General features: G+C 45.5%; 1 protein-coding gene across 2 annotated transcripts in view; it reads left to right on the forward strand.

Moving 5' to 3' along the window:
- Positions 1-1,348: 1,348 nt before the first annotated feature.
- ADPGK (ADP dependent glucokinase) overlaps positions 1,349-25,902 on the forward strand; it is a 27,415-nt gene continuing 2,861 nt past the window's right edge. For both annotated transcript variants that reach the window (XM_019659602.1, XM_019659603.1), the window contains exons 1-6: positions 1,349-1,655; positions 9,668-9,893; positions 12,922-12,984; positions 19,099-19,219; positions 23,821-24,017; positions 24,658-24,756. In XM_019659602.1, the coding sequence (XP_019515147.1) occupies positions 1,429-1,655; positions 9,668-9,893; positions 12,922-12,984; positions 19,099-19,219; positions 23,821-24,017; positions 24,658-24,756 (933 nt within the window). In that variant the 5' untranslated portion in view covers positions 1,349-1,428. The remainder of the gene's footprint in view (positions 1,656-9,667; positions 9,894-12,921; positions 12,985-19,098; positions 19,220-23,820; positions 24,018-24,657; positions 24,757-25,902) is intronic.

Raw genomic sequence — 25,902 nt, forward strand, 5'->3', positions numbered from 1 at the left:
TTAAGTGCTGGTTCAGTCATTTCTGCAGGGGCTGAGAGTGGGTGGGGGAGTGGGGGGGAACCTACCCACTTGGGGCCATGAGAGAGAGCAGTTTCTCTGGGAATTGACTGACATGTCTCCCCAAGGAGAGAGAAGGAACAGGCAACTTTAGGAAAGACTGCTTCATGATGCCACAGAGATCTCATTGGCTTCTTGGCTTTCTTTTTCATGGTAGCCCAAATCTCTTCTTGTGTGAACATATCCTTTGAAAAGGATGGGCTGGGCAGGGTGAGCTAGGGGAGGGTATATGACTAAGATGGATGGGTAAGTGTTGGTAAAGTTGGACTGGGGGGAATGAAGCCTAATGCCCAAGATCAAAGCTAGGGAAATCAAGTTTCACTGCCAAGTCCAAAGGTCAGGGACACAGTGGAAAATCCAACACAGAGCCAAGGTCAGCAGCCAGCAGAACTGGAAAAATGGAAACAGGCCAGGGAACAAGACCAGGCCTGGCATGGTGGCTGCTGAGATTGGGTTGGCAGTAAGCCTAGCTTCACTGGTTCTCAACCTAGGCTCACACACAAGGGTCACAACAAGGACGAGAGGGCCTGCCGGGTTTAAGCCATATCACCAAGGGAGAAGAGGAAAAACCAGGGTTTCTTAACCCAGGTCCATAACCTCCCTATGTTGTACACAAAAGTGTGTGGATTCGTGCATTTTTTTTAGATTATTAAAGGGAACAGCGCCCCCAAAAGGATTTAAGGTTTGAATCTGGTCATCCAGAGAGGACGATTACTGCGGGCTCACCATAGGCCCCAAGCGGCTGACAGTCCTGGCCACGCTCCAAAAGAGGCAGAATGCCCTTGCTATGTGTACCCCCGGGGCTCGCTGCAGCGTTGCTGCTGCTGTCTGAGCCCATTACTCAGGGGAGCACTGAGCCCCGGGCCTGAAAGAGGATGAACTTAGGAAACGCTGAAGGATGCACACAGGGTCGGTGGGACGGATTAAAGCGGGGGGAGTGTGATTCGTGCCCCTCCGAGGAAGTACAGACGCAGCTCGAATGGGCACACCGACTGGCTCAAAGATTAACGTTAAGGTTTGCCCACTTCTTCATAATCCGTCCGTTTCATCTTACTGGGAAAACAAATGTATCCTCGCCCCTCTATTTTAGGGTACGATTGGAATTCCGGGAAGGGGTGCAGCGCGGAGACCTGCACTACCGCCTCTGTCCAACTTACTTAGGGGCTGATGAACGGCGCCCCCAAAAAAGCCAACATTGGGACCAAGAAACAGGGTTCCTCACCTCTTCCTACGCCCGTAGCCACGCCCCTTCGGGAGGCAGTGGCGCGCCGCCATGACGTGGCGCGCGTGTGGACGTCGGCGCGGGCCAAACCCGGAAGAGGCGCGGGCTGGGAAAGGAGCCTGGCGGTGCAGATCCTGCCTCTCGTCCCCATGGCGCTGTGGCGTGGCTCTGCGTACGCGGGCTTCCTGGCGCTGGCGGTAGGCTGTGTCTTCTTGCTGGAGCCGCAGCTGCCGAGCTCGGCGCTGCGCTCGCTGTGGAGCTCGCTGCAGCTAGAGCCCGCGCCCCCGGGACCCGGCTCTCCTGAGGGCCGGTTGGCGGCCGCCTGGGACGCACTCATCGTGCGGCCGGCCCGACGCTGGCGCCGCGTGGCCGTGGGGTGAGTGACTGCAGGTTCTGCGTCCCTGGGCTTCTCCAGGGGCTGCGGACGCTCCGGGCCTCTGAGGGCCGCCTTGGCGGAGGTCGGGCGGCTTGGGAACTGGGAAGTTAGAACCCGCGCGGAAACGGGTTCCCAGAGGTCCTCTGGAGGTCCCTCGGCGCTGGTGTCCACGCTCTCTCCTTGGCGAGAAGCATCGGACGTCTGGAACGAGCGCCTTTCGTCACTGCTGCAGGGACTCACCAGATTGTTTGTTTCCTCCCGGCTTGCCCCTGCGCCCTTCCCTCATCTCCGTAGTTCCAGCCTTAAATAGCCTCTTTGAAATCCCGCTCAGCTTGATACCTTCACGTTCGAACTCCTTCATTCTAATTTCTTCTTGGAATGAAGCAGAAATTGGTGACTGCTCTTTTGCAGTCTAAAGGCTTGCTTGGTCTTACCCACTTTGACCTCACTCTCTTTCTCTTGCTTCTGAATTTCTTGAAGAAGTGGTCGCTTTTTAGCTGCCGACCTCATTTTTTTCCACCTTGTTTCCTCTTAACGCCGTAACCTGGAGACCACAACTCTACTGAAACTCCTCTCTGGAAGCTCACTGGTGACTTGTTGATTTTCAGATTCAGCTGCCATTTCTTAGTCTTTACTATCAACTCTCTGCAGCCTTCCATGCGTTAAACATGACCTTGTCCTTGAAACTTTTCTTCCTGACTTAAGTGACATTGCATGTATAGGGTTCTCCCAAGTCGCAGTGCCTCCTTTGTATTCTCAGGAAATGTAATTATTTCCTATACACTACCTTTAGTCCCTGTCTCAGTTTGACTTGAATGTCTTGCCATCACCTCAAAAGCACCATACAAAAGCAGGCCTTCTATCAAATACTCGACAAGTTTCTGTGATCCTTGGGGCCAAGAAGGGTAAAGTAGAGCAAAGTTATCCTGAAGATTAAATGAAACAAGCTATGTAATCTAGCATGGTGTCTGCTTTAAAGAGCACTCAAATGTTAGCTAGTGTTTTTTATAGCAAGGTTGGTGGTTCCTGGTGAGTCTTCTCTTCTTGATGTCCTGACCTGCAGCTGGTCATCTTCTTGCTGTGTACTTGTATGGCCTTTGCTGTGTGCACGGGCCCTCCTTGATGTCTCTTCCTCTTCTTATATGGACACTAGTCCCATCGGACAAGGGCCTCATTTAACCTTCAATATTAACCTTAAATTACCTCCTTAGATAGTCTCTATCTCCAAATACAGTCACTTAGGGTTTCAACATATGAACAGAGACGTTGGGGAGGACACACACAATGCTGTCCATTGCAATTATGAAAAGTGCTTTGCTGAACTAGTAGTAAAAACAAGTAGCCTTGTGTCTCAAAGAAGGATTATTCTTCCTAGGATGAGATTTCAGAAAAAGCCCTACCTGAGAATGTGATGTCCCATTTACTATTGCTACAGCACAAACCACCACAAAACTTGATAGACTAAAACATGGTTGTTTTATTATTTCTCATGATTCTGAGGTTTGATTGGTCTCAGCCAGGCAGTTCTCACTCAGCATCCCGTGCAGTTTCCATCAGATGGTGGCTGGGACTGGAATCATCTTTAAGGTTGTTTGTAGTTGTCACCTACCTCAGCTGGGATTTGCTTGAACAGCAGTAGGTGTTCAAGTAGCTATTCAGCTTTCTCATAGCAGGGTGGCTGGGTTAGGAGACAGAATGTCCCAAGAGAGCCAGGCAGAAGCTTTATTAATGCCTTCTATGACCTAACCTCAGAAGCACGTAGTGTCACTTCTACCATAGTCACAGGTCCAACTGGTTTTAAGAGGAAGGAGCATAGAACACACGTTGATGGGAGGAGTATCAGCATAACATTATAAAAAAAGAACATATGGGATGGGACATCTTGTGGCCATCTGAGAAAATATATTTCGCTATAGTGACTTAACATGGGATAGGCCCTGGAGAAGAAACGGGAATTCTCTACATCAGCATTTCTCAACCTTCCTAATGCCGTGACCCCTTGATACAGTTCCTCATGTGGTGGTGACCCCCAACCATAAAATTACTTTTGTTGCTACTCTATAACTGTAATTTTGCTACTGTTATGAACGTAATGTAAATATCTTTTTGTTTTCCGATGGTCTTAGGTGACCCCTGTGTTGACCCACAGGTTGAGAACCGCTGCTCTCAGGGGTCGCGACCCACAGGTTGAGAACCGCTGCTCTACATGAAGGTGGGAGAGTAAATCCACCTAGGCAGAAAGAACCAAATGTGGAAAAGCACATAGTTTGGGAACAGCACATTCGCCCTGATTTTAGGGCAAATACCTCTTGGTAGAGAGATGTCAAGAAATGATGCCGAGAAGGGCCTTTAATACAGGGTAGGTGATGCATTTATAAACAGTAAGTGCTGCAAATTTCTTTGCCTAGAATAACTGGTGGAAATGTGAAAGATGGGTTTTGAGCAATGATTCTAACCTGTTTGTTTCACATCATTTTTGTGGGTAACAGACATCTATTGGTAACATTTCTCATTACCCAAAGGGATTTTTAGCCTGAAGATAGGAGTGTGCTAGGGGTAGGTGGAAGAAGGTGCAGTGATTGTATCAGAATCTCATTTGTGGTGTGAAAGTTGTAACTTGAGTTCTCAGGAGAAGACATGCACATACTTACTCTCACACATTCACAACACACAATTTAATGTGATTTATAAGGAGGAAAATATTGAGACGCTGCCGCTAGTTAAGAGGCCATTGTAGGGCCGGCCGAGTGACGCGTTGGTTAGGAGTTGGCTTGGGATGCCAGCTCTGAGCAGCAGGGCCCTGGTTCGGATCCCACATGAGGGCCAGTGATGCTGTGCCCTCTACAGCTAAGAAGGTGAACAACAGCTCGACTTGGAGCTGGGCTGCCGTGAGTCGATAGCGACTGGTGTAGGCTGCAGTGTGGCTGGCTGGCAGCTAGTCTGAGCTTTTGTGAGTTGCCATGAGCCGCCGTGAGTGGCTGTCCAATGGCTGGCAAGCGACTGCCTCACCCAGGAAGAGCGCAATGATAATACCAACATGGGCCAGTGAAGCAACATCCTCCACAACTGGACTGAAGAACAAAGGACAGCAACTTGTCTGTTCCCCTCCCCCAATTCCACAATAAAATCTTTAAAAAAAAAAGAGAGACCATTGTAGGGGTCTGGGTGAATGGGAACAAAAAGAGCCTTTCTTGCTGGGCTATGGTGCTAAACATGTGAGATTTGATAGGTTGGATGTGCCAGAGTAAAGAAACGTTGTCAAAAATGACAGGTTTTTGGTATTTGGGTTCTTATAACAACCTTCTGTAGGCAGATACAGATATTGTCATCCAGTTTTCACAGATGAGTAAACTGAGGCTTAGATACATTGATTTGTCACACAGTTAGCAAGTGCCAGAGGCACAACAAACCCATTCCTGGCTCCTGTTCATACCACATTATTGCCATTAGGAGAGATGAAGAAAAAGGAACAAGTTTGTGGTACAAAGTCCCTAGTTTGATTTCAGAGAATGGGGAATGCACACACTGGGATTTCATGTGAAGCTGAGCCCCAGCTGCTGATACCAAAGGCATATTGAAGAGCAGAGCTGCAGAGTTTGAAAACACTTAGGGTAAAGCCAGAAACTGGATAGCATCTCCCAGAAAGAGAACGAAAAGGGAAGGTAAATGGCAAGGGTGGAATTTGGGGAGTACCGGCATGTAAGGGGCTGGTGGCAAGGGACCAGAGAAATAAAGGATAAGAGTAGTTTCAAGAAGGTCAGTGGCGAGCCCACTAGCACGTCTTTCTAGAATGTGTCCCAGCTCCCCTACTTCAAGATCGGACCTTGTGGGCCGGCCGAGTGGCTCAGTTGGTTAAGAGTTTGCTTAAGAGCACGAGCTCTGAGCAACAGGGTCGCTGGTTCGATTCCCATATGGACCAGTGAGCTGTGCTCGAGCTGCGCTGCCAACAGGAGGCAGGGTGGCTCAGCTGGTGAGAGCCTGTTCGATAGTGGGCTATGCCCACCCGCAGCTGGGACTGAACTCTGACACCTTGAGCTGAGCTGCCGCCTGGATGGCTCTGGATAGAGCGTGTGCTCTTAACAGCAAGGTTGTCGGTTCGACTCCCGCATGAAACAAACAAAAAAAGATTGGACCTTGGTGCCTAAGGTTCATTGGGTGAATGATGAGCTCCTCATCCTGGTGTTTGCTCCCCCACACCTGGCTTCGCCTTGACCTTTGAAACCTAGCTTGCTCTTCTCCCCTGTTCAAACGCTCCGTTCTAACTATGTAGATCAGCGTTTTTATTGTGTCCCAACAAGGTAAATCCCTTCATCCACATCTTTGCTAGTGTGTGGGCTTCAGGATCAGATAAATCTGGGTTTGAATTTGGCTTGTCCAGTCGTGGCCTTTGGAATGTTTGTTAACCCCCAGACTCGGTTTTCTCAGCTGAAAGCAGTGATGACTATTTTCTTGTCTTAGGACGTTTTGCAAATTGGTGTGATCTGTCTGTAAGTGCTGCCTCCCTTCTCTGTCCAGAGCATTAGCCAGGGTTCAGACCAGGGATGCTGCCCCTTCCCCTTCTGGGTTTCTCTTCCTGCAGTTCTGTGGCTTGCAGTGATTGTGATTAGCTATCATAACATTTCAGGTGTTACAGCTAAAAAGAACCTTGGGAAACATTTTACTAATGATGAAACAGAAGGGAGGTGATAACCACTGTCCTTGCCTTTAAAGAACTTACAGCTTAGAGGGGGGAAATGTGTGTCCCCTCCCAACCCCTACTCCAACCAATACCCAATAACAGGCCTGAAAGTCCGGGCTCCCAGCACCCCCGCTTCTTGCCCCTTGGGCCTGGTGTGGGCATTCAGCATCTGCTGCCTTGCTTGGTTTTCCACTTGTTTCATCTGTGTCTGTTTTCTCCAAACTCACATTGTAATCTTTTATACATTTCTTACTGGAGTGTGAAATTTTGCCTGAGTGTCACATGAGCATAGTTTTGTCTTCTGCTGCTTTTGCCCCCCTACTTCCCTTTATTTCCCCTGATGACAAAGCACCTTAGGTAGTGTGCTTGTTTACATTTTAGTATGCTGTTGAATGAGGTAAGTGCAGAGAAAGAGTCTTGCCCTGGTTAAAGTTTTTTAAACAACTAGAAAGCACATTTAAAATACTGAGTTTGGTGTCTGGCCCATAGGAGATGTTCAGTGATCTTTTTATTACAAAAGCTACCAAATAAAAAGTTTTCCTCTCGGGCCGGCAGAGTGACGTGATGGTTAAGAACTAGCTTGGGACGCCAGAGGGCCCCGGTTCGGATCCCACATATAAGGGCCAGTGACACTGCCCTCTGCAGCTAAGATGCTGAACAGCAGCTCAACCTGGAGCTGGGCTGCTGGGAGTCGCCGGCGACGGTGTAGGCTGCAGCCCCTGTGGCAGTGGGTTGCCATGGGCTACCGTGTGTAGCCAGCAGCCGGCGTGAGCGGCCAGCAGCCACAGTGAGCGGCTGTCCAGAAGCCGGCGACTGATGTGCCTCGCCCGGGAAGAGCGCAATGATGGTGCCAACTTGGGCCAGTGAAGCAACGTCCTCCACAACTAGACTGAAGAACAAAAGGACAGCAACTTGTCTGTTCTCATCCCCCCGATTCCCCAATAAAAAATCTTAAAAAAAAAAAAAAGTTTTCCTCTCTATGATTGTTTTTCTCTCTAGCATTCATGACATGATTAGGTGGGGGATGGAAAATATTCCTATGGTGGTTACATTTTTTTAACTCAAAATTAGTTCCGTTGGGTTTTGTCTTGTGTTGCAAAACATGGTGAACGTTCTTTTGGTTTTGTGTTTTTTTAACTTCTGCAAACTGAACTTCCTCTGTTATCATCTTTGAATAATCAAACTGTTTAAGGTCTCAGGAGAATTAGATACGGAGGCGATGTGTTTTATTGAAGTTATTTCCAAATATATGGGTATTCCTCAGTATCTGAATTTTTGCTCTCCAGACTCGGGACCAAAATCCATTTGGATACATTTTTTAGATAGAGCTGTTTGGCAGAAATAGTATTCCTTGCTACCCAAACTCTCACTGTCTGAAACTCTGGAGCCTATTCGAGTCCGACAGCCAGGGATACCCTTGTACCTATTAAGATTCTGCACTTCAGACTCTGATGTTGGGCAATCCATAGAAATACAGGACACAGTGTATAAGGTGGAATTGAGAGGAGTTTCAAGATGTGTTTGGTTTATTGTCATGTAAAGCTGTGAAAGGAATGTGTTTTAAACATAGCATTAAGGACCTGCCTGGTGCCTGTCAGTGTGGTACGCTCTGCAAGGCATACTAACCTTAGAACCTTTCCAGCTGACCAGAGTCATTACATGTGTCTGATTTTAAAAGAATAAGAAACTTTGTATCTAAATGTTTAAATTTTTGTAGGAAAAAATCTCCAAAACATGGGCTCCATAGGGGAGGGATTAATAAAAGAAGCCTTAGGAGGAGGCTGCAGTCAGTTTGTGTCATGAGGGGGGATGTGTCTCTTCCTTGCCCTTGTAAACCTTCCTTGGGTGTTGTACATAATATCTAGTCTACATAGGAACCTTTAATAATTATTTGCTAAGTTATAAAATACATGCTTGTAAACATGAGAAATATATTTAATGAAAAATGAAATTTCTTTCCCTTACTACAATCTCATTCCTGTTCTTAGAGTTTGCCACCATTAATGATTTGGTGTGTTAATTTCCAGATGAAGGGATTTTTTTTTTTTTTTAGCTGAGCCATCCTGCCACCTGTTGGCAGCTCAGCGGCAGCTCAGCCCGGGCCGGGAATTGAACCGATGACCCTGTTGCTCAGAGCTCACACTTTTGAGTGAACTCTTAACCAACTGAGCCACTCGGCTGGCCCTCAGATCAAGAAATTTTTAAAGGTGACTAGAAAGGGAACATTGCAGCTATATATTTTACACTAAAATCCAGTCCGTGGGGCCTTCTTTATTAATGAGTTTGTCCTCTGGTTTCAGAACTTCCCAGAATTCCCCTGGAAGCCTAAGCCACCCTGCTCACAGGAGCTGTTTGGTTGGTCTGCTGTGAGCCTTGCTCTTCTGAGAGGCTGGGAGCTGCCTGTGTGATCATCCAGCCCCACTGCCAAGAATGACATCCCCCGTAGGCAGAGGCAGGAAGAAAGTGACCGTGGGGGCAGGAAGACCTCACCCAGCTACCCAAACTAGTTGGCCCTTCTCTTTTAAGGGATGACTTTTAGCAAAGAAACACTGACAATATAAGCCAGAACTTTTCCTGCACACACAGAAGAGGCCATGCCAGACGACCTTAGTACAATACTTAACCGTTTCCACAGAGCCAACCAGGTGCTGCAGTGCAGGCTTCTTACCAGCCCTTCACAGTTCCTGGAGCCAGTGAATACCTGCCAGGTGATGAGTTGCTACAAGGCCACAGGTGTGCCTAAGTGTAAGGCACCCCTCAGCTCTAAAAGTTTCAGCTGGGAGTGTTTAGACTTTTAGGTATTCAGTGTATCTCACCACCGTCCTAATGTGTCTTTCGAGGGAAGGTGTCTAATATTTGACTATTGACCAAAACTTCTATTTTGCTCACTCTGCACCAAGCAGTATTCCTAAGAGTCTATTATTTAATCTTCACAACAGCTCTATGAGATAAAGACTCATTATGCCAGGATGTAAATAAGGAAACCGAGACCCAGAAATTAATGTGACTTGCCCAAGTCACACAGCCAGTGTGAATCCAGACAGTTTGGCTCCACCAGCATTTCCTCAGAAATGCCCTATTTGTGTTATCATAATAGTTTTGTTCTGAAATGCTGAGCACCTGTCTTCTCTCTTTGTAACTCGTGTAAAAGTTTGCCAAACTATGGAAGAGTCCTGGGCTCTGATCTAAGACATACATTCAGATAAAGTAATCTCCCCTCTGCCATATGTTGTTTATTTTCCAGCCCAGGCTTCAGACCCACTTCGCCTGTGTTCTGTTTGAGCGCAGTCACTGCTTGCTTCTTTCACACCATCTCTTTCCTCCTTCCTTCCAGAGTCAATGCATGTGTGGATGTAGTGCTCTCGGGGGTGAAGCTCTTGCAGGCACTTGGCCTGAATCCTGGGAATGGGAAAGATCACTCCATCCTGCATTCGAGGGATGATCTGGAAGAAGCCTTCAGTCACTTCCTGGGGAAGGGAGCAGCCGCTGAGCGCTTCTTCAGCGATCAGGAAGCCTTCAGTGACATTGCCCAGATTGCGTCCGAGTTCCCAGGAGCCCAGGTCTGTGTGCTTCGCCAGTAGTAAGTTAAGATAGGGGAAACGATACCGCTATCGCGTGGTTCCTAGACGCAGCCACGCAGCTTTCCTCCAGTTCAGCCCAAGAGAATGAGTGGTGGGAACCCAATTCTGCAATGTTTTCTTTTTTTATAAACAGTGTATGTGCCCTTCCGTTAACTCTGCTATTTCTAGTCAGATCAAGTCAGCCAATATTTACGAAGCATATTTACTAAAATTTCGGATCTGGTTCGTCCATTAAATTGCTATTTTTTTCTCTCATGTTACCAAGTTTAAGGTAGGAAAGATACCTACTAACTTGTTTGGGGATTACTTGTGACTGATAACTTGCTGTAACCTTAATATGGCCTAGTCCTTCCTGAGCAGAACAAGGCCAAACCCACAGGAAACTAGGTCCAGCCTCTGCCTGGGAAAGTGGGGCTGGGGCCTCACCTCTATTCTGCTCGTCCAGAGCAAGGTTTCTCAGCCTCAGCACTGTTAACCTTCTGGGCTAGACAACTCTGCGTGGGGGCTGTTCTGCACGTTGTAAGATGTTTAGTAGCATCTCTGGCCTCTGTCCACTAGATGACAGTAGCACTCCCCCTTTTCCCCAATCATGACAGGTAAAAATATTTTCAGGGTGATGCAACATCACCCCTGGTTGAGAACCACAGGGCTGGGTTGGTGGTTGTCAGACTTGAGCATGTGCATTAGAATCTCTTGGAGGGGATATTGAAACAGATCCCTAGGCCCTGCTCCCAGCACTTCTGATTCATTGCATGTGGGATGAGACCCAAGTATTTACCCTTCCGGCAAGTTTCCTGGTTATATTGATGACGATGTTCTGAGCACCTTGTTTTGAGAACCACTGGCCTACGGGGTAGAACCTGTCAGCGACAGAATTAGGGGACCCCAAGTCCCCTGGGGCCTGCATGGTCCAGACCCCTTCCTCGAGGCTCACACAGAGTAAGAAGTGCTGAGGCTGGAGACCCTGCGTAGTTCGTGCCCTCGCCCAGCACACCTGCTGCTACATGTGCCCGCATGCCCTCTTGAGGCTGGATTTTGGTTGATTGTTTAGGCATCTCTCCACCCCAGCCTGTGTCATGCCTGATTCTTCTTACCTACAATCTTCCTTTGGATAGTCACCTCAGTCTGGGTGTGGCTCTTGCTAGGGAAGCTCTTAACGCCATTTTTAATCGGTACCTATCACAGGCTGTTCTCTACAACCACTTATTTTGATAATTTTTTAAAGTTTTTTTTTTTCTTTTGAAGCTGCCTATTTGAACATTAGAAATGGGCACAGGCATTACCCAGCTGCGTTTCTGAAGGAGACAGCAAGCTATTAAAATTTCAGTTACAGTCATTTTGTAGCTAAGCTCAGTAGTAAGGTTCTGATCTCTTAATAAAAGAATCTTGGTAGTTGCAACATGATGACGAGTTGACTGCTTTAAAGTCTTTATGGTCATGTATTTAAACCACCAATTTTTAGTCTCTTCTGCCTTGATCCTGCCTTTTGTTTCATAATGCAAAAAAAAAAAAAAAAAGTCTGCAGAAACTTTATCTAGCTTTTAGATCATCCAGATTATTTCTTAACGTGTAAAGTCTAAAACATGTTATTTATCTTCCATTCAGTGACACTTCATTTGGTTCCTTTTCAAACCTCCTTAAAGCATAAGGCAGGTTAACTGTAAATAGCAGTTAATAACTGTTAAAAGAAAACGCTCAAATCCACTTCAGAGAATCTTAATATTTCCCCCAAGATATTTAGTAAATTCTAACCGATAGTTAAATAAAAAATTTAGACTAACATGTTAAAAAGCCATTCAAGCCTTGTATGACAGAAAGTTTTAAATTTACCTTTGAAAGCTGTGACTGTCCCACCCAAACCTTGGGAGGAAAGTGATGTCTAGCATCTAACTGAATTGTTCAGTCTGTGCCTCTGGGGCTGAGGACTGGGCAGGTGAGGTGGTAGCATTCCACCCAGGCAAGACTATGGATGAGGCTTCGCAGCTGTCATCAGAGAACATCAGCCTGTCTCCTACTTGTCAGGTTCCGGAAGCACATGAACCCAGCCTTGAATTACCTCTTCTCTTGCTTTAGGCTGTCCATCGAGAGATGCGGTGTTTAGGAGACATCATTGTCCTATTGTAGTTTAGGACTCTTTAGCTGTAGAAATTACTCCTAGGGAAGCCTTTTATTTCCTAGCCCATTAGCGTTTCTTCCTTTCTCAAAATTTAGCGGTAAACATTTACTGAGCACTTATTATAAGAAAAAGGGCATTCCCTGCCTGAAGGGGCTAGACATGTACCCAGATGATGACAGCCCAGGTGGACAGAGTCTGTAGTGGGGTTTGTGCAGGGTACAGGGGTAGCAGGGGTTCTACAGTCCTGGGGGCGGGGGGTGGAGGCTGGGGAAAGGGGAGCAGAGGTGCTGCGAGGAGGTGATGCTGCCGCTGGCTCCTGAGAAGTGGCGGGGATTTGCCAGTGTGTGAGAAGGGCAGGCATCCTCATCAGACCACAAGTGGGTGCTAAGAGCAGAGAGAGGCAGGCCGACTGCAGGCATAGTGGGAAGGAAGGCAGCAGATGACGTGGAAAGGAGAGCGGGGCAGACTGAGGAGCTGGATTGAGTTCGTTATAGTGTTTACTGAATGACTTTTCAGGAGACTGACATAGTCATATACTCATTTTTAGAAAGAATGACAGTAGAAGTTAAGATCTGTTCACATTTTCCATATTGCCTTTATCTGTTCTGGCTCCCTAGAAGCTCAAGGCCAGATGTGACCTACAGTTAAGGCAATTATACGAATTTCCATGGTTATCATATTTGTTTTCTTTACCTTTCCTTATAACTCACTGTCTATTAACCTATGGGTTTAATGTTTTATTAACCTCATTTGTGTGTCCTTTTAAAGTCACCTCAAATTTTTTTTGGAAAAGAAATAGAATATAAACTAATTCAATGAATTAAAAATTATTAAACTTGGGTAAAATAGTTATTCTAAAATTCTGTCTAATAACCTTGAACTATCTTACAGCACTATGTAGGAGGAAATGCAGCTTTAATTGGACAGAAATTTGCAGCCAACTCAGATTTAAAGGTAGGTCAAATTCTCAGATTAAAACCTGTGCCTTCCACTAATTTTCAGTAATTTTAGGAGCAAGAATGAATATCTGTTTCTTGATTCAGCTTATGGCCCACTTACTATATGCCAGACTCTGGGCCTCTTTTCGGAGGCAGTATCGTAACAACAGGAGAGTGGTAGCAGCTAATGCTTCCTGAGTGCCTGCCATGGGCCTGACACTGACTTACTGCTTTACATAGATGATCACCTTTAGCCCTGCAGCAGCTTCAAAGGCTAGTTGCTGGTACTGTTATTGTCTTGCTTTCCACATGAACCTTGAGGCACAGAGCAGGCCACAGCTAATAAGAAATGGAACGGTTCTAACTAGGACCCTGGCATTAGTACTGTATGGTGTAATGGTTAAGAGCATGTGGGCTCAGGAGTCGGTGCCTGAGACTGGATTATACAGCGATGGGAGAAAACTTAGTTGGCTGTATTGGTGAGTCTGGATGCAAAGTGTTGAAAAATGAAGTCCACTAGATAGAGGTCAGTAAGTGGGGGGCGGGAGGGGGGAGGTGTATGTCTTCAATTCTTAAACCATTGGGGGTTTAATAGAATTAAAAATTACTGCTGTGTTCATAATAACATCGGAATAAGAAGGTTCTTTTGCTCTGAGGGGAATGGGTCTGAGGGTGGAGGCCAGCAAGGAGGTTATTGTTGCCCTACTATAAAATGATGAAGGTTTGGACTAGAGCGGCCGGAAGAGGAGAAACTTATCTATCTAAAGCCTACTAAAAAGGAATCCCTTGGTGCTAGACCACACACGAGGACAAAGAAGGTGGATTTAGCAAAGGTCATTCTGGACTACACAAATTTGACATGTGCATTATAGTGTGGCTGTTGACCATTGAGAAAGGGAACCAACCATACACAGTTTGGGGGAACCAGCCTGAGAATAGAAATAAGGGTCAGGGGCAGAGAATCAAACGCCCAGAAATGGGCTCAGGAATACAGATAGATGATCAGCGGTTTGAGGGGGAAATTTATGTGGAGTCACACTGTCCACCAGGAAGTGGGTGTGCTTGGATGTGGAGAGCACATTCAAGTGTGAACATTCACATTTCAGTAACAGTTCAAGTTCTCATGAAGTTTAGGGTGGAAAAACAGATTTTTTTTTTCAGTCATCGGTAATAGAGAAGATTAGAAATTCCAGGGCTGACCTTCAGAAATATTACCAATTAATGGATAGAAAAGAAGGAAAATCAGTCATAAGCTCATTAATGAAAGAGTCCATTCCCTTCCCATCAGAATCCTGGGCATTTTGGGGGTAGGGAGGTCCCTAAAAGGTAATTCTGGCTCCTGGGAGGACAACACCCTGGAAGTCCTGGGTTAGTACAGGGTTGCTCTTTCAATATTGACCTCCCCTGAGACCAGCATTTGCTATTGGTCTCTGGAGAAGCTGGGCCTGGGACCAGTCTAATTGGAAAGCATTTTGGTAGAAACAAGCCTGACCTTGTTAGGAGATTGAGGAAAGAAAAGGGGATATGTTAGTCCTCAAAACAGTCTGGTGAAGTAAGGTATTATCACCCTTTTAAAGATGAGAAAAGAGGTTAAGTACTGTACCCAAGGTCACCTAGCCAGTAAATGATGAAGCCAGGATTCAAATGCCAGGCTCTGCCATGACCTCACCAGATTCAGTTTAACCTGCTGAGATGCTTCTAACCATGGACCGAGTGATCATCAGAACCACCTAGGGTTAAGTATTAGGTATTTTCTAAAGGTAGTAGTAGTAATAATGATAATAATAACTAACACGTACTCTACATACAAATTAACTCATTTAATCCTCATGATACCCTATAAGGAAAGTCCTGTTATCCCATTTTGTAGATAGGAAAAGTGAGGCATGGAAAATTTTAAACTGTTCAAGGTCACATACCTAGTAAGGGGGAGAGCTGGGATTCGAACCCAAGTAGTCTAGCTCTAGCGTCCATACTTTTAGTAACTGTGCTGTATTGTGTCCCTGGTGAATATAGCAAAGGCAGATTTAGTGGAATGATGGAATAGAAACCAGATTGCAAGAGAGAGGGTGCCTTTGGAAAATATATCTGTGGGACTTGGCCAAGAATGAGGAGTTGCATCTATTGAGATGATTGTGTGGGTTTTGTTTTTTAGTTTGATAAATGGTAATTACATTGATTTTCAAATGATAAACCAACCTTGCATCTCTGAGATAAACCCCACTTGGTTCTGATGTGTTATCCTTTTTATATTTTGTTGGATTCAGTTTACTAAAATTTTATTTTAAATTTTTATGTCAATTTTCAAGAGGAATACTGGTCTGTATATTTTTTTTTCTTTGTATGTCTGGTTTTCATATCAGGGTAATACTGACCCTAGAATGAGTTGGGAAGTACAGTAAAACCTTGGATTGCAAGTAACTTGGTTTGCGAGTGTTCCACAAGACTTACAAACATTTTTAATACATTTTAACTTGGTAAATGAGCAATGTCTTGCAATATGAGTAGTTTATTTCCAGAACAAATTATACTCGCACACCAAGGTATTACTGTATTTCTTTTTTCTTAAAAGAGTTTGTATAGAATTGGTATTATACCTTCCTTAAATGTTTGTGGAATCCCAGTGAAGCCCTACAGGCCTGGAGTTTTTGATGTGAGGTTTTTAACAAAACATTGATTTTTTTTTAATAGATATAGAGAAATTCAGATTTTCTATTTCTTGAGTGAACTTCAGTAGTTTTATCCTTCAAGGAATTTGTCCATTTCATCTAAGTTGTTAAATTTGTTGGCATAAAATTAATAATAATGTTCCCATATCCCTTTAAGATCTTTAGAATCTGTAGTGAAGTTCTCTCTCATTTCTGATATTGGTAAATTATGTCTTTTTTTTCTTGATCAGTTTGGCTAGAGGTCTATCAATTTTATTGATCTTATCAATTAATAGTGAGATTTTGGTTTCATTGAAGTTTTCTATTGTTTTTCTCTGTTCTATTTTATTGATTTCTGTTTACTTTGAATTTAACTTGCTCTTCTTTTTCTGGTTTCTCAAGGTAGAAGCAGAGATCATTGATTTGGGACCTTTCATGTTTTCATCATATGAGTTCCTTAGTGCTATAAAAATATCCTTAACTGTTTTAGCTGCATCCCACAGGTTTCGATACATTGTGTTTTTATTTTTATTCAGTTCAAATGCTTTCTAATTTCCTTTTGATTTCTTGAGATGGGCTATTAGCCCATTCATGGACTACTTAGAAGTGTGTTATTTAGTTTCTAGATGTTCAGGAGTTTTCCAGATACCTTTCTGTTGTTGATTTCTATTTTAATTCTATTATGGTCAGAGAATATGCTTCCCTGACTCCTGTTAAATTCCTTGAGACTTTTTTGTGGCCCAGACTATGGTTTATCTTGGTGAAATTCCATGTGCACTTGAAAAGCATGTGTATTCTGCTGTTGTTGAGTAGAATGTTCTATAAATGTTAGTTAAGCCACGTTGGTTGGTTGGTAGTGTTGTTTAAGTCTTTCGTATTCTTACTAATTTTCTATGTGATTTATCAGTTATTGAGAGAGGGCTATTGACATCTTTGGCTATAATTGTGGACTTAATTTCCTTTGCAGTGCTATAACTTTTTGCTTCATGTATTTTTAAGCTGTTATTAGGTGCATAACTGTTTAGAATTGTACATTCCCTTCATGAATTGACCTTTTTATCATTCCTTACCAGGGATAAAGAAGATCATTTTACAATATTCTTTGCTCTGAAATCTATTTTGATTAAAATAGCCATTCCAGCTTTCTTATGATTAGTGTTAATATGATATATCTTTTTCCATCCACTGCTTTTAACTTCCTTTGTGTCTTTATATTTAAAACATATCTTGTAGGCAGCATGTAGTTGGGGCTTGCTTTTTAATACACTTTGACAATCTCTGTCTTTTAATTGGAGTGTTTAAACCATTTACATTTAATGTGATTGTTGTTATATCAGATTAGGTCTAAATTTGACATCTTGTTCTTTGTTTTCTATTTGTCCCACCTCTTTATCTTCCCTTGGTCCTCTTTTTCTGCACTCATTTGGATTATTTTCTATGACTTCATATTTTCTTCTCTGGCTTATTAGCTGTAATTCTTTGTTTTGTTATTTTAGTGGTTGCTTAAGGGTATATGTAAAATGTACATTTTTAGCTTATCACAGTCTGCTTTCAAGTGATAATAACATACCACCTCATAAAATGTAAGAACTTTACAACAGTGTAATTTCATTTCTCCCCTCTGGTCTTTATACTGTTTTGCCATATAGTTTACTTTTGCATATCTTATAAGGCTCACACTATGTTGTTAACATTTTTCTTTAAGTAGTTAATTATCTTTTAAGGAGATTTAAATAATAAGGAAGAGACCTTATTATCCAGTTGACCATTTCTGGTGCTCTTCATTCCTTTGTTTGGAGCTGTATTTCCATCTGGTATCATTTTCCTTCTGCCTGAAGGATTTCCTTTCACATTTCTTCTTGTGCTGGTTTGCTGGTGATGAATTCTTTCAGAGTTGCCTATCTGGAAACTCTTCTAAGTATAATTTGCCGAGGCATTTGTAGGGCTTACTCAGTTTTTTCCTGTCCTTTGTTGCTTAATGTCCAAATGTTTTGAAAACCATGGCTTCATATATTTTATCTGGTTTTTGTTTTGTTTTTTCTTGTTATTTCAGGCAGGAAGGTAAACTGGTCCTTATTATCTCATCTTGGAAGCTGAAATTCTAGCCAAGAATTAGAGAAAAAATAAAATAAAATGGTAGGGGCAAGACTTTTCAGAATTGGCAAATAATGGGCATGTGTCAAGGCAGAAAGAAAGTAGGTCAGGGAGAGAGATGTGTTTTTACCCAGAAGCTGGGATTTCTTAGGTACCTGAAAGTGCCTCTGTACAAACATGCTGCTAATTAGCAAGTAAAAATGCCTTTTGAAGCTTCTGGGTGGGGCATATTAAATCTGAAACGGTGCTGTTGTCTCTGGGTACTTTCCTTTAAATCCCGCTCCAAGCCATCATCGTTCAGTGGTTTTGAGCCTCTTAGCCTGAGTGGGGCCCAGAGCTGGCACGGCAGAAACAGCAGCAGCATGAAATGGCTTCTAGAAGAAATAGCCAGGGAGAGACCCGGGTTGGAGTTGAAGAAAAGGTTTTTGAAAACTTGCACAGCACCTCCCCCCAAACTTCCTGAATTGAGGTGTCCTTTAATTGTCATATTTGGAATGCTGTCCTGTTCACATAACAGCAGGGTGTAAAAGGAAGCCTGATCCCACAAATTGGGTCATCTGGCTGTGGAGGGTATTGTGATCCTGACTTTCTTTTCTATACTGTGTAAAATTGTAACAGTTGTTTTCATCTGGCAACTCTGAGCAAACAACATCCTGTATCTTTTGGCCTGCACAGAATATGAGTGAGTGAAGAGAGAAAGTAGAGTAGGGCGTGTCTTAGTCTGCCCAGGCTGCCATAATAACAAAATACCATAGACTGGAGTGGCTTAAACAACAAAAATTTATTTGCTCACAGTTTTGGAGGCTGAACAGTCCAAGATCAAGGTTCCAGCAGGGTTCAGTTTCTGGTGAGGGCTCTCTTCCTGGCCTGCAGACAGCCTCCTTTTGCTGTGCTGTGTCCTCCCGTACAGCCTTTCTTCCGGTGTGTGTGGTGGAGAAAGAGAGGACTCTCTCCCATTTCTTATAAGGCCATCAATCCTACTGGACTAGGACTTCACCCATTTGACCTCATTTAACCTTAATTACTTCCTAAAAGCTCTAGCTCCAGATGTCATCACATTGACAATTAGGATTCAATATAGAAATTTTGCGGGGGGACACAAACCTTCACTCCCTAACAGGGTGTATGGGACACCGCTGCTGCCTGACCTGTCTGACATGTGTGACGTGGGTCTTTTGTCAGCCTCTTGTTTCTGGGTACATTGTAGCCTTATGTTCCAGAGGCCTAGCCCTCGCAGCCACTGCCCTACATACCTCCAAACCAAACACTTTAAGAATTAGATTGGGATTCCAGCATTTTGTTAACATGAACAGAAGTGCCTTTTCTGTTGTTATACATATATCATGGAAAAGGGAAGGTCTGATAGACTTCATGTTCCTTGTCTCCAGGTTCTTCTCTGCGGCCCAGTTGGTCCAAAACTGCATGAACTTCTTGATGACAATGTATTTGTTCCACCGGAGTCACTGCAGGAAGTGGATGAGTTCCACCTCATTTTAGAGTATCAAGCAGGTAAGAGAGATGAGACTCGTCATGGGACTGACTGTATGTTGTTAGATTTAGGTGTGACTGTGCCGGAAATTTATCTTTGTAAGTTAGTAGGATCCTGTTCTGCTTTATGAAAGGTTTCCTGACCGCGTGATTCTGTTGCTGATACTGGCTAGTGTCTCTCCGGAGAGTGCTAGAGTATTACAACAACATTGGAGAAAATTCTAGGTATGCGAACAGAATTTATCTGAACCCAGGAGAAATCGGGCTGTAGGAAAGCAGGCTCTTGAATAAAAATGAACACGTGTTACACAAATAAAGTTTGTCCTTACTGCTAAGGACAGGGCAGGGCAGACAGCATCTGCTCCACTCTGTGGGGTTCTGCCCTGGGCCTTTCTGGGCAGCCGTTCCAAGCTGCTCAGGACTGATTCTAGGCCTTGGGCAAACTTCCTTTGAAGCACTGTGTTTTCCCTGGGGTGTGTAAGTGGAACTGACTGTATTTAACAACACTTGCATTATTTCCCATTACATAATGTTTCAAGTTCATCGCTGCAGACCACCCCATCCCGCCTCACTGCAGATCTCACTGCTGAGAGAATCCAAAACACCTGAATCTAACTTATTTCTGTTTATTTCATGCTTGTGTTTGCTGTGGTATTTTTCCTCTGCTCAGAAATGAGTCTCTCGAATCTCTGATTCAAGACTGAAGCATCTAAACAGACTAATTGGTACCTTAAAGCAGTACTTACTTAATATGCTTCAGTGAACTGCTTCTAAGTCAGACAATTAAGAAAACCTCACCTACTAGAGTAATTAACTTTAATGTAAGATACGAGATACAGTGCTTCTTGAAAATTATGCCTCCAAGTACAAAAAAGGGAGTTGTTTCTTGTTTCTGGTTCTCTTTGGGGTGCTTACTAGAATCAGGAAGTTAGGAAGGACCGAAAAGTGAGAGACGGAATGTTGGAGTGAACAGTTCACGTTGAATAACATACAAGTTGTGAGTTTCTTTGATTTAATTTCCCCAAACAGGATATCAGCACGATAGTTGCTACTGCCTGAAGCCTAGGGGGGACTAGGAGGTTAGTGTGTAAGCACTGTGGGCTCTCCAATGGAAGGCGTGAGCAAGGCACACTGGAAGGGCCTGCAAAGCTAAAGCTGAGCCGTGGGTGTGCTGCTGCCGCCTGTTCCAGATTCGTCTCACATCATGGACTGGAAACCTTTCTGGTGCCTGATTTTGGTCATTTTCCCTGCTGACAACAGAGTGGAGAGACTGGTTTCCTCACCAAGACTGCGCTGTATTTGACACACGTGCCTTGTATGTAGTTAAGAGGATGGCACTGCTTATCTTGAAAGGAAATTGCACCTGTGCTTGGGTGTATTAGCTCCACACATCAGTTTTTCTTTTCTCAGCCTTGTTTTCTTAGTATAAAGCAGTGGCCTTTTATTAAACTTTACATGAAGTTATGTTTTCATCAACCCCTGGAGGGAACCTACTTTGCTGGCAGCTGCCCTCTGGTCACCTCTCTTAGCAGAAATCCATCCCCTGCTTCTCTCTAACCTAGATGAATACATTCCCAGAGAGGATTTGTCAACTTTTTTTCCTCCTCCTCTCCTACCAGATTTCTCCAGAAAAGCTTATTTTCAGGCTTCGGGCTGGGGAGCCACTGAGTCATTTCATAGGTTTTGCTGACTCAGTGGCTGAGAAAAGAGGCGCACTGACTATTCCTAGGGGCTCGCCCTGTCTGTGTTGGCAGTCACTGTGCTTCTCAGGCCACTCCACCAGTCCTCTGTCCTGTGGGAACAGCCAGTGAGCGGCTCCCCCATCCGTCCTTGTCGTCACCTTGCAGGTGCCTGTTTATTTTTGCCTCTCGCGCTTTTCCCCTGAAGGACTTGATGTCCTTTGAATGCTGTGTGGCTCGTCTTTCCAAGGTTAAGTTAGCAGTGCTTATTCTTGGCAGCTTCACTCCGTAAGGGCCGGCTGCAGGTCTTGCCCTATGGAGAGCACTAATATCGTGTATTTTTCTCCTGCACAGAGTCTCGTCAGTTGGGGGAATATTGGACGTGGAGCTCACACCCATGCTTTTCGTTGTCATGGGCATTGACGTCGTCATCAGTCTATTCTGTTACTTACGTATTCTTTTGCTGTTCATTCTGTGGCTGTGTGCCAGGTACAGTGTGAGGCATTAGGAGTGTGGTGATGGCAGAAGACGTGGGCTCTGCCCTCTGCTAACAGTCCACTGCAAGAGATGGGCTCTTGAGCAAATGATGGCAAAGTCTTGTGTCAAGTCCTGTTACAGGGTGCAGCGGTGGCCAGGGAAGGAAGTGATCGAGTGTGCTTGCTGGTGGCAGAGTTTGGGAAGTCTTCACGGTGGGGCTGCCTTTATATTGGAGCTTTAGATGAAGCAGAGTTGGAATACTCCACTCAGCTCTGTGCACCACCATTGGGTATTTTCTTTGGACATGGGTCAGGAGTTAAGAAAGAAATATAATTTTAACAAATATAACCATTGCATTGGGGTTTAATAATAGGTAATATGTTGTTGTTTTTTGCTTTCATATATTTTTTATATAAATGACCCACATATAAAACTAATCCATTCAGAGGAATGGATTCAATAAAGCTGAACTCAAAGCAAAGGAAGGATGGGTTTTCCCAGCCTTGACACATGCTCTAGACTCTACAGCCACACAGGCAGCGGTTCTCAACCTTCCTAATGCCGTGACCCCTTAATACAGTTCCTCATGTTGTGGTGACCCCCATCCATAAAATTATTTTCGTTGCTATTCTGTAACTGTAATTTTGCTACTGTTATGAATCGTAATGTAAATATCTTTTTGTTTTCCGATGGTCTTAGGTTACCCCTGTGAAAGGGTCATTCAACCCCCAAAGGGGTCGCGACCCACAGGTTGAGAACCGCCGCCAGAGTAAGCCCCATGCGCATACACACACACTCTCCCCGCGGAGAGGCAGGGCTTCTCTTTGGGGAGGCCTGTTGTAAAAAGGAAGGAGCTTGCCGACCACAGTTGGCAGATCACTTGCAGAATGAGGAAACCTGCTGTGGGTTGTCTGCCCTGGGCAAAGACTTTCTGAAGGAATGAAAAACTAGGTTTCAGCATATGGACTTTCATTTTATAAATGGGATGAATCCTTCACGTGAAGGGAGAGCCACGTAAATAAACCTGGATCGTAAGTCTTTGTCCCCTAATGGCCATGCTGGTGATGACTGGCACCCCTTCCTGCCCCTGGGTGCTCAGGGGGTGGCTTTGCTTAAGAATCACCCTAAGAGGTTGCAGAGCCTAGGCAAGCCCTTAGGCCAACTTGAGTTTCAAGACTTTGTGCCAAGTCCTCATGGAGAAAAACGTGAGCTGTACGTGGTAAAGCCTCTGATCGCGTGAGCTCAGAGAGGGCTGCTGTCGCCTCGGCTGCTGTAGGACTCACAGCACTGGCACAGTCCTCCCCAGTACTTGGCAGTGTGGGGTCTTAGTTGGTCGCTGCCCACCTGACTGCATATCAGAATCTTCCGCTGGGACCTTGCCCCCACACACTGAAAGCCAGGTTCCCGAGAGGTGCTGATGCGTGGCCAGAGCTGAGCCTCTCCTGTAGCTTGGGCACGGACTCCAGACTCCTACCCCCGCCAGGCTACCCAGCCAGGGATGGATCTGGCCTCCCTCTGCTTGGATCAGAGTAGGCGGTGCTGAGTGGGCACTCTGCCGGGACTGTGGCAAGTCTGATGGGAACCAGAGACATGCCGTGTTCCCTGTAAAGAGCTGGCAGTCTGTTTAGAGAGGTGTGGCACAAATGTGTGAAAAGCTAAGTAATGATACAGGTTTGACTACTAGTTCAAAATAGTACAAGAGATAACTCAGCAAAATGGTTAATCACCAAACCATGGAAAGGAAAATCTCTGAGGATGCTTAGAGTAATGAAGGTGTACCTCAGGCTGGGGCAGTCAGTGACCATTTAGGGAGAAAGTAGCACTTGAACTTGGTCTTGAACAGTCCTTATTCCAAAGCAGCTTACTCAGAGGACATTAGAGCAACCAGATACTCTTACCTTCTGGACCGAGTGCCTGGAAACCACTGCTGGGCAGCAGGGAGGGGGCATGCATTCAGCTTGACTCTTGGAATTTCAGCCTCCAACTAAATGAAAGATGCTTCGGGTGCTGCTGTAAGGTGGACACAGGAAAAGGCAGCATGTCCTGTGTGTGAGGACGTGCCTGATGTACCCAGTATGCTGGGACTGGGAAGTCGTGCTCTGCTCTGCCACTGGGGAAGGACACAGGTGTCCTGTGTTTGAAAAGCTCAGCGGACAGGAGAGCTTTCCTGGGACTCGAGGAAGAGCTCACTGGCAGCCCCATGACAAGGGCATGTAGCACCCGTACTGTGTTTCTGTGTTTTTGATGGGTTGGGGCTTGAGGTTCTGGTTGGTTGGTTTCATCCCAACCACCGCCCTCCTGGATGCAGCACCATGCTTCCCTTAGGCCACTGTCGCAGGGTCCATTCAGCCTGAAGCCAGCCTGCCCAGAGCAGCGGCTCTGCTGAGGCCCCTGCCAGCCCCCCACAGCCAGGAGACTTAAAGCCTCTTCCTTTTCTTCCCATTGCTGTTGACTGGGCTTTTCTAGAGGAGGAGTGGGGCCAGTTCAAAGCTCCCCATGCCAACCGATTCATCTTCTCCCACGACCTGACCAACGGGGCCATGAATATGCTGGAGGTGTTTGTGTCTAGCCTGGAGGAGTTCCAGCCAGATCTGGTGGTTCTCTCGGGATTGCACATGATGGAGGGACAAAGCAAGGAGCTCCACAGGAAGAGACTCTTGGAGGTAACAGCACTGTTACAGAATTCCAGACCTCAGCCAGCCTGTTTCTTCCCCTTCCTGCCTCTCGGCCTCCGCAGCTTGTGCTGCCTTGCCCTCAACCCTGGCCTCCCTGAGACCGGTGGCAGTGGGCTCTGGAGCCTGCCCCCCGCTCCAGGGAGGCGCCTCACATACGCTTTCAGGCACGGGCAGCTACTTGAGTAGGATGGGCCAGAACGTCTTCCTGCCTAAGCCTACGACCCTATGCCAACCTGTGCAGAACATGACTGCACGCTGCCATGTTTGTTTGTGTCCTTTGTGTTACCTGTGTCATCTCACTTCCCATCAGCTGCGCTTTGGTTCCCGCAGATGCAGACAGCAGGTGAAGCCAGCTGCTCAGTGTAGGTCCCCAGGAGCAGGCTGGCTGTGAACACAGGGCAGTTAGTCCTTTGTGCTCTCTGTCTGTGCCCAGCGCCTCTGCAGAGCCTGGGTTTCCCCAGTGGAAAAAAGCATTCCTCATCCACGGGGGCCGTGGCAGCCTACACGGTTGGGAGCTTTCATAAGGATGCACAGGAGACAGTGACAGGACACATTGCCTCCTGGTACCTGACCACTGCTTCCTCTCATCTGATTTGTGCATCTGATGGCGGCACTGTCCTCTTTGCAGGTCGTGACCTCCATTTCTGACATCCCCGTGGGCATCCCAGTTCACCTGGAGCTGGCCAGCATGACCAACAGGGAGCTCATGAGCAGCATTGTGCAACAGGTAACCACGTGGGCGACACGGGGCCTTGTCCAGTGGGACCAGTTGTTTGGGCTCCCGGGCCAGCTCACTGAGGTGTGGCTGTCATGTCACTCATACCTAGGTCCTTGGAGATCCAGATAAGGAACCAGGACTGTTCTGGAACAGGATCTCCTCCTGGGTTAGAAATATGGCAGTGTAACTGATGTGTATGGCCGCTTCTCCTTCGGGAATGGGGAAGTAAATGGTCTACAGCAGAACTAAAAGGAGAAAAGGGAAAGCCCAATTCAGCTGCTTTCAGTTGAACATCAAGGAGCTCAGACAAAGGAAGGGATGGCGCTTTCCTCCCTCACCAATGGGCACCACGTGTTCAGCTCCTGCCTTGGGACTGCAGTAGGGACTAGATGGATCTGAGTGTGACACTTAAGCACACGGACTTGGGGGACCTGCAGTGGGCACTAACTGTGCCACTGGCTAGCTTTCTGAACGCAGGCAAGTTAGTTAACCTTTCATTTTATTAGTATTTAACCTTAATGGGTAGCATACTCATAGGGTTCAAACCCCTTCACCCCGTACCCACTGTTAGTAGTCTCCTTATTCATTTCATCTGTATCACTCTGGTGTTACTGTGTGTACGTGTGTACACACACACGTACACACACACACACACACACACACACACACACACACACACGCACACACGCGCGCGCGCGCAAAACAGGAATATGCCCTTATATTTTCATCCCTTTTTAGCCAAAACAGTAGGGTAGCATACTGAATCCACTGCTTGTACACTTGGCTTTTTTTCACTGAGTGGATTTTGGGGACCTCTGTCATCACGCAGAGCGCATCCTCAGTCTTTCCACAGCTGTGTGTTAGAATGAGTGTGTGGGCGTGCCTCAGTTTGTTTAACTGAACATCCTGATGGGCATTTTGGTTTACCTGCAGTGAATCACTTTGTACAGGATTTTATTTTGCCTCTAAGTGCATATGTGTGATAAATTCTCAGAAGTAAAATTGGCTGGATTGGAGCATTTGTAAGTATGATATTGCCAAATTGCCCTCCATGAGATTTTTAGTAGACTTTACTTTTTTTTTTTTAAAAGATTTTTTTATTGGGGAATTGGGGGGATGGGAACAGTGCTGGGGAATTGGGGGAAGGGAACAGAC

The sequence above is a fragment of the Hipposideros armiger genome, unplaced genomic scaffold (genome assembly GCF_001890085.2).
Source record: "Hipposideros armiger isolate ML-2016 unplaced genomic scaffold, ASM189008v1 scaffold_302, whole genome shotgun sequence".
Lineage (NCBI taxonomy): Eukaryota > Metazoa > Chordata > Mammalia > Chiroptera > Hipposideridae > Hipposideros > Hipposideros armiger.